At 35.1% G+C, this 9,595-nt stretch overlaps 1 protein-coding gene across 1 annotated transcript; it reads right to left on the reverse strand.

Moving 5' to 3' along the window:
- Positions 1–4,048: 4,048 nt before the first annotated feature.
- Positions 4,049–7,305, reverse strand: LOC105134084 (cytochrome b561, DM13 and DOMON domain-containing protein At5g54830-like). The gene has a single exon (XM_011038356.1). It carries the CDS (start codon positions 7,040–7,042, stop codon positions 4,340–4,342), a length of 2,703 nt encoding a protein of 900 aa, XP_011036658.1. The 5' UTR covers positions 7,043–7,305; the 3' UTR covers positions 4,049–4,339.
- Between the last annotated feature and the right edge of the window lie 2,290 nt (positions 7,306–9,595).

Raw genomic sequence — 9,595 nt, forward strand, 5'->3', positions numbered from 1 at the left:
TATAAGGAAAATAAAATGACATATATAAATTGTTCATTTTAATTATTACGTCACTACTGATATTAAATTTCTATTCTATTTTATAATTTTTATAATCTAGATATATAAGAACTTGAGTTTTGAGAGTTTCATTATAATTTCAAAAACAATTAGAATATAACATGTGATGCAGAGATATATTAAGAATTAAGATGCAATAAAATCATATTAATACTATTAAAAAAATAAATAAAATCAAAATAGGATAAGATAAAATTTGAGTTGTTGTGTTATTTTATTTAGAATTAAGTAACTTTACTTAACTTTTATAATCTATCACTAATTTTATGAATAAAAATAGCATAATATTTTTTATTATTTTATCACTTTTTATTATAATAATTATAATTAAATTTCAATTAAAACACCCCCGGGATGGCATCAAAGCTAGTCTATTCTAAGTTCATTGATTATTTTATCATTATCATCCTAGGGGTTAGTAAGCTTTGCATCTCTCATTTTTCAAGTCCGACACCATATTTTAGGACTCATAACAAAGCCCTTTCTCAATTTTTCCGTTTTTCGGAACAAGGAATTGGGCCAGATAAGAAACATCTCAGCTTCCTCAACATCCCAGTCCAGTGATAAACAAGTGGCTAGCCCATGCCTTAATGCAGTGACACCATAAAGAGAAAGTGGTCAAATCCTCTAGCAGAAGGTTTGATTCCCCTTAGGCATAGAAGCCATTTGGAAGAGGAGGAGGCCAGATTCTCTAACGTTAGGTTTGATTCCCCAGACACATACAAGCCATTTGGAAGAAGAGGAAGCCAGATTCTTAACGTTAGGTTTGATTCCCCAGACACATTCAAGCCATTTGGAAGAAGAGGAGGCCAAAATCTTTAACGTTGGGTTTGATTCCCCTGTCAAATACAAGCCATTTGGAAGAAGAGGAGGCCAAAATCTCTAACATAAAGGTTGATTTCCCAGACAAAAGTAGCAACCTGTTTTTGACGTTTTTGGTGCATGAGCCATGCTTTTCTGACGAACAAGCTCCTTCAACCGCATTACTTGAAACAAACGTGACAAAATCTCATGAAAAAAGGTGGTACTTCTGGCACCATCTCATGAACTTGGCAGCCCATTTGTCATGGGACTATGAGAACTTGCCAACAGCAGGGCAGGGCGGAGCGGTTAAAGCATCTCGTCTTGAATACAATGAAAACAGTGCAATATTTGGCATCTCAACAGCACAGAAAACCAGAGATTATTGCAAGATTACAATTTACAGGCAGGTTTATGGGATTTGAATGGATGAAGATTACCATTAAGGCATCAACGTCACATTAGCAGTGATTTAATTAGTTAACAGAAAACTGAGATTTTAATGAACGAAACTCTTGGAATTTTGTATCTCCATTCGTCAAACTTGTAGCCCATTGATTCATACCACAATTTGTGCTCAAGGAAGCCTAACTTGTTGTGGGCCTTATATTTTTCTTCATAGTCTGGGTTAGAGCATGCCCCCCGTTTTGAGAAGCAGGAGGATGGATATATATATTTTTTGCCCCAAACTGTTGGATTTGGATTAAGTTGGGCTGCTGATGATGAGCAAGTACAAGTCCAATTACAAAACCCACTTGAAAGTGGGTTAAAATTGCACAATTTTATAAGTGTTAGTTTCTTGAATTGAGAACCTAACTATAACACAAGACCGGGTTTATCCAGCTAGAACCCAGGTCATAAAACAAGTAGATTGACTGGTAAGTTATCCAGCCAGTCTAAACTATAATATTTTTTTTAAAAAAAACTGGAAATAAACATTTTATTATTATTTTTTAATAAAAAATAAAAAAACAAATAACATAATTAAAAAAAACTATTCAAAGTAAAAATTAGGATCAACAAATTATCGAATCAATCCGCAGACAAAAGAGTAGAGAACACAGAATAGATCCATATACTCTCGCAACTCTGCATGTTTTTTCTCAACAATTCAACTGTTCATGGTTATCGAGAGGTGAAGCATGTGCCTTTTCCTTGTGATTACACAATGATATAACAAATGACTTTGGATTAGCAGTACTCTCCTAATCGCATTATTGATAGGAGAACAAGTAGGTTTTCTACTTTGTTTGCAAAAACATTTTGCTTTGCAAGGTTTCCACCCTTGCATGTACTCCAGGAAGTGATCCCTTAGTTTTAATATCCTACAAAATTGAAATAGCTTTGATCCTGGACGGGAAAGAATCTGATCCCTGGAAATTTGGCTCCGTTGATAATGGTGGCTTTTGCAGGTTTCCTCAACTTTTAATCTCTTTGCTTCAAATTTCATTCCATAGCTTCTTATGTATTCTGGCACAAAGAAAACCCTCCTTATGCAGAGAATTAATTCTTAGGTTAAAAAAAAAGAAGTAAACATGTTGGTACATTAGGCAGGTGATGACCAGTTCACTCTAACTAGCCAACCAATGAGCAAAATCAACGAGGAAAATTATGAAAAGCTAAGAACAGTGGAGTTCTCTTGTCTAAGTTAATCATCTCAAGTCAACCACGAGCTTATCAAACATGTCCACTACTTTTTACTTCACAAATATGCATTAAATACAATAATTACCATGAGGGCATTTATATTTTTTAATGAACTTACAAGTTATTCATGGCGTTAATATACAGTGAAAGGTTAATTTCATTCATCTACTAAAAACATAAGCCACTCCTGCTGAATGTTAGTCTTATGAAAGCAGTAGTCTCACTTCATCAGAAAAGCAAGTTCTCCTGTTCATGACGCGCATTCAACTTGCCTCAATCACGCAATTAAATTTCATAAGGTGAGTCAGATATAGTGCATACCTCTTCAAAACTTGCACGTTCCAGAAAGGCTCATCCTGCTTCCTCTTGTCCCCCTACACTAGCTCTTCAAACCATGCTGCTGGAAAGATGAATAAACTTCGTTGACTTCAAAGATGCCAGTAAATGTCTGTGTGGAAGAGCACGCCTATTCTTCTAGGAAGCTAAACAGGAATGTTTCATATAGTCTAAGAGGCATTCAAGGCACATCATACAGAGTGGAGTTCAACCTGGTTGTATTGTAAAATCCAGGAGTTCAGGGAACCAAATATATTGCATACCAAGGCACCTCTGCAGCCTTTTTCACGACAAGGGTGAAATAATTTCGAAGAGGAAGAAGAAGGGAGGGAGGGAGGGAGCACTCAAATCTATTAATTTCCAGGTCCTACGATCATTATATTTGCTGACAATCCTTTCATCCTTGTACACAGACACGGGCAAAGACAATATCAAAGGCAAAAAAACACTGGATACTCCAGGGTAAGATCGGATGGAATCAGGCGAAATTGCATTCGTTATAGACAAAATATCAATTCAAAGCTGAAGGCTTTCACGGTGATCTTAATTTCAAGGAAAAACTAGAATTAGAGGGTCTAATTATTGGAAAATATTAAATAAAAGGAGGGAGAGAGAGAGATACACAAAGTTATCTAAGTTGATTGAGTACCTGTGTCTCCTTAAGGTAGCAAATAGCTAAATATCCAGACCAATGCACAAAAGATCAAAACAAAAGGAACTTCAGCAGAACAATTTTTGAGAAACTAAATGATTATTGAACCTAACTGAAGCGATTTACAAAAATCTAAAGCTACAAACAGTCATGTTTCGATTATAAGGAGGCAACTGAAAGAAATCAACACCAGAACAACAACCTGCTTTTGCCTAAGTTCACAAAGAGGATAGAAACTCTCACACTCCACCAGTCTACAAACATTGATCAACCTTTTATCCCATTTGTTTTCTTCTTCTTTTTTTTCAATTAGCATTCTGTCCATTCTGGAAACCAAGACCATACAAAACATATAAACTAAATTGATACATATCTGGGTTGGAGTGCATAAATTTCAAGCAGTGATTAAATCGCACAAGAACAAAGAGTGATGAGAGACTTCCCAAGGAAATCAAATGAAAGCATGTGTCTTCGCTGGGCAAGATGCAATTCATAGCACCAAAAAATATTGGCTAAACAGATAGTATACAGCACCTAATGTGTAACACATGATGGACATATTCTCTCTTCATTAAACAGAAAAGATACGAGGAAAAAAATATAAATCTTCTATTGCATTTAAAGATGTATCAAGTATACAAAGCATAATTTTCTACTGTAATTGCTCTTCTGGGAAAATGGCTGGAAGGAATACAACGGGTCAATGATTAGCATGTCAAGCCCCCTCGCATCGAAAAAATAATTCAGGCAAAAAATTCAAGCCTGCTGTTCCCACGTGAGCAGAAAATTTTAAAAACTGATGGCGAATTGATGAGCTTGTACCAAAATTAGTCATTGATAATATCACCTGTTCATAGGTTCTAACTGAACTTCCATTCGTCCAGAATGCTGTGCATCTTTTTGTGCTGAAGCCCTGGCTGGACTCAGGAGGTCAATAGAATCCTCTTCCTCAAGGTTTCCCAACACCCAATTACTTCTTCCAAGTATTCTGCCACTCCTTCGCTGTTTTTCTTGATATTCCAGATATGTGACAATCATTGTACCAATCACGAACCAAAGAATTAATGCCCAGAGATATCCATGAACATTTTCATCTCCATATCTATCTCCCAAATGCTTCAGGCCACTGAAAAGTGCCGCAATTCCTACAATGATGGCAGATCTGCCAACAATGAAGTGAAGATACTCCCAGAGACGCCTTTTTGAGGAAACCTCCTCTCCATTAGCAGGTTTTTTAGGCCTCATGGAGGCATTAACTGGCTGTACACAGGCCAGAAATATAGCAGCAAGCCCAAATTTAACATGAGCTGAACTGACATAGAGGCCCCGAAGCTCAGCTACTGCAAATAGAAGGCCAAGTAGGAGAATGGCTAAACCTGAATACTGCAAGTAAACATGTATCTGGTACCAGCTATCCCCCTTCATATGCTTCAAGTATCTAGCGGCCATAATTCCACCAGGAAGCAAAATACCCCAAGCAAGGAACATCATGAACCCATGTACAGCTAACACCGGCCGTAAATCTTGCTCTGCTTCTGCAGAACCACGCATAAGCAACACCTGTATAGGCCTATGGCTAGTTTCAAAATGCATATTCTTCTCATTTAGGTGTTCATCTGACCATTTAGTACCCCGTGCCCATATGACCTTGAGAGGAGTTGTAGGATCGATGATATTTTTACACTCTACCCTATCATTGTGACTACAAGGTTTCAAAGGTCGTGTAAACTCGAAGGTAATGATCCCATTTTCTGATTTGCACCTTATATCTGTCAAATTCTCATTTGTTGGATGCACACTCGAGGCATCCCTTCCATCAATCCAAAATGAATTTACATGCCCTTTACCGATATCGTCAATCCAACCCACATAAGCATAGCTATTAACCATTTCAGTACCAAATCCTATCGCTATATAACCACTCTTTTTCTCACCGCGGGCAGCAATAGATATAGAGTCTTTTGACAAAGTCCAAAAGAATGTGACTTGCTGATCATCCAAAAGGACACTGTTGTTATACATATCAGATAAACCCCCATCAACCACCTGAACTCTCCAACCCATCTTCTTCTGGAACAAGGAATGATAGTACACCTGATCTGGAGTATTCCTATCTGGTTCCCAGATCAATTCCATTGGACTAGCCAGAACACCTTCAGCTTCAGACCCTCCCGCATATATCGTCTCAGTCTTGTTCCTCAGTGTTGCATTACCACCAATCAAATCTGAAGTAATGTACAATGCAACATCATGTCCAGCTTGCACCGAAAACTTCACTGGCACCCCTCTTTCAACTTTCAAAACAGGAGCCTCCTTCTTATTAATGTACAAAACTTTTGAAGGATTAGGTGGATTGGGGTAATGAACTGCAGGACCAGTAGTAACAACAAGAGGCTTGTTTGCATCTGCAATAATCAAATCCTGATCCTCCTTGTCTGCAGCATCCAAGGGCCCTAAACACTCATTCACCTTGTCAGATACATTAAGCACCAAATGCCCATAAGTCACTGACATTCGCCCTCCATGATTCTGCGGCAAATAGTAAGGCCGAATAGTATCAGGAGGCCTCATCAACCCCAAAGCCCAAATCACGGTCATGTTCTCTGTATGATTCACCGGCAAATCATACTTGGTATCAACCGAAACCAATGGCCTCCTGTACCTGATAAACGACACCCCATCCCTTCTATGCCCATAACTCAACTTCGTATTGTTCACCAATCCAACAGGGTCCGATCCTTCATATATCGTATCAGGACAAACCCCATGAGCTGAACCATCCTTATCTATAGTACACTCGCTATACCCAGTGATATAAAAATCATCAACAAAAGGCATTCCTTCCTCCGTAAACCCTGCCACCGCCACATCTCCACCGATCATAAACTCCGAATTAGCATTCGGATTCGCCCAACCAAATGCCATATAATTTTGAATAGTAATTGCTGCCTCTAATCCTATATCAATAAAATCCTCGTCCAGACTCCACCTAACCCTATAATCATTAGACAAAACCTTACAATTATCAAACATCGTCGGAACTGTAAAAGGCCCAGATTTGCCTTCCTCACCACCACTATCATTACCAGACGGTGCCGGGGCCAAATCAGATACATTTGAGAGAATTACATGCCCAAAATCGGATTCCGTCAACAAGTCCCATATGGATAGGACTTGGATCCGATCCCAAGTAGCATTTCGACTCAATTTCACACTAAAGCTTGCATTTTTATAAGTCTCATTGAGTTTATAATCAGATATTATAAACCCATTTGTGAGATTATCAAAGTCGGGCGCGATGGAGCCCCAAAAGTGAACATCGGATCCTGATAGCATATCAAACTGAGAAACCGTAAAAGAGCAGTCATCGGTTATGGTTAGAAACCCACGTACTTGGTGTTGAACCATGGAGAATTCAGACTTGAACCCCACAAACGGGCTCGTCTTCGGGCAAGATTGACCCGGATCCGCATTAGAAACGAAGAAGAGGAAGTTATTGAAGAGAAAAAACCCAAACCCTGAAATTATTAGAAGATTGTAATTCATGAGGGGAAATCAAAATCGAAGATCCAATCTGGATCCAAATGGGAGTATGTGGGTTCGAATCAGAGAGAGGAGTGGTTAACTGAGCTAGGACGAATTTGGGGATGAAAAAGCGAGTTAACTCAGTGAGAGTAGTGAATTCTTGATGATTCTTTAAAGATCTTGTGTTCTGGTTTTTTTACAGTTCGGAAGGAACTACGAGGAAGAAAAAAAACAAAAGGAAACGTGTAAGAGAAGGGGTATTTTCGTCTTTAAATAAGTTTGTGATTGGTTGGAAGATGGACTTGCTTTTATGGCTTGTGTGTCCTGGTAAAACCATAAACGGATCCCGGTTTCGATCAGTTCTCTGTTCTGTTTATGTTTATTTTTGTGTTTTTAAAAATATTAAAAAATTAATTTTTTTTATTTTTTATTTTAAAATATTTTTTTTAATTATTTTATATTAATTTAATACATTGATATTAAAAATAATTTTTTAAAATATAAAATAATATTATTTGAATATATTTTTTAATAAAAATACTTTAAAAATAATTACAATTACATTCTCAAATACATATTTTAAAATTAAATATTGTTATTTGGAATAAAAATTAAAAACATAAAAAAAAAATTTAAAAATTATATTTTCATAATAATTTTGAGTTTAAGTTAATAATCTCAACTGATTAATAAAATCAAATTTAAATTAAATTTTAAATAAATAATTTATTAAATTAAATTATCTAATTAAACTGAATTTAATAACTTCTAGAAAAATAATTTTATGTTTTTTATAAGATTTAGAATGTTAGTATTTTTTTATATAATTTTTAGATTCTATGGTTAGTAATTTTGATGGGATTTGAACATTATCAATAGTTATTATACGAGAAAAAAAAGATAATTTATGTTTAACTTATAAAATTTGCGAGAAATTATTTCCTAAGATCTAGATTCGTCTTGTGCTTCTGTTCATATAACAAGTGTTCATCTTAATTAAGTTAATAATTTTTGTAATTATCACGTCAGGTTTGAATTTAATTAGAATTTTTGAAAACTTTTCGTAAATATATCAATTTGGACATGGAATAACTAATTGAAAAAAAAATATTTCTCTGTATCAAAAGAAATATTTTCAAGATACTATAACCGTATAGTTAAATTAAACAGGAATTGAGGTGGGTTGATGCTCGTGCACTAAAATTAAACAAGACTTGGGTTTCATAAATGAAAACGATGTAGTATTGGCAACATAAATTGACTTTATGTTGGCATATCACTTATGGCACAACAAACCAAGAATATTCGCTTTGGGATATGCTTTCATCATGTGAAACGGAGAAAAACATTTGAGGTTAAAATCAAAATCAAGCATCCTAAAAAAAAAATACTATATATTTTTTATAATATGTATCATAATTGCTATATATTTTTTATAATATGTATCATAATAGTTAATAATTGTATGAGACCACACACTTAAATAAAAATAAATGGAAATATGTGATGAATATATTAAAAGAAAGAACAATTTAAAAGGCAAGTTAGTATTGAAGAATTGAAATATGTCATTCTTTCACCAAATCATAATTGAAGAATAAATAGGTAGTGTAAAAATTTTGAGATTTTTTTTTTAAATAGTTGTTAAAACTAATGTTGGATGAAATTGGAACTATGCCAATTAATGAGTGGTGAACCTTAAAACTTTAGGTTAGTTTAGTAACTTTATATTATTAATTTTTAATTGTTACTTTTAGTGGTTGAGAAATTGATTTTGTGTTGTTAATTATATTGATTTTTTTTATGGAGGAAATTAAAAGAATCAAAAAGTTCAAGTATGCTAGTATTGAGCTATCTTCTTGTAGGAAATTTTATAGACTATTAAGCAACATTATAACTATTATTAAATTTTTTTTGCAAAGTATATCCATTTATATTTATAAAATATAAGATTAAATTGTAATGACATCAATATTATTATATAATTATATTAGAAAAAACTCTAAAAAAATCATATATTTACAGAATTTGTTATCATCTAAACTTTTTTTCTAATAATATTTTATTGTTGGTGTGGAATGTTAAAAAAGCCATGAATCATGAATAGACTAAGGCAGTCAATTTCCGTTGAGATTAGATGAATATTTAAACGTGTCAATGGAAAGACGTGGAGTTCCATGGAGGCATGCTCTTGCACGAGGAGCCACCCACTAGGAATAAGCGGAATTTACAAGACTTGGATGTCACTATCAAGTCACTGCAAGTCTGTTTTCAGACAAAAGCTGCACTAAGCTGCGTCGTCAACCTTGGCGGCGTCATGGCGTTGTAGCTAGAATCCTCCGTGGCATGACAGCACTGAAGATGGTCAAAAATGGAAACTACAATTTTTCTCACATTTTAATCATTGAGCAGATCGTGTCGTCGAGAGCTAAGGTGCTGCCCATACCAGAAAGTTTCGTGATCGTTCAGGGGAGGCCTGACATATGACGTGGACCTCTAATTTTTCTTCAGCACTGCTTTATATATGGGATGGGACGTGACACAAATTATATTTTATAAAAAATTAATTTTTTT

This window comes from Populus euphratica, unplaced genomic scaffold (assembly GCF_000495115.2).
Source record: "Populus euphratica unplaced genomic scaffold, PopEup_1.0 scaffold40.1, whole genome shotgun sequence".
In the NCBI taxonomy this organism is placed as follows: domain Eukaryota; kingdom Viridiplantae; phylum Streptophyta; class Magnoliopsida; order Malpighiales; family Salicaceae; genus Populus; species Populus euphratica.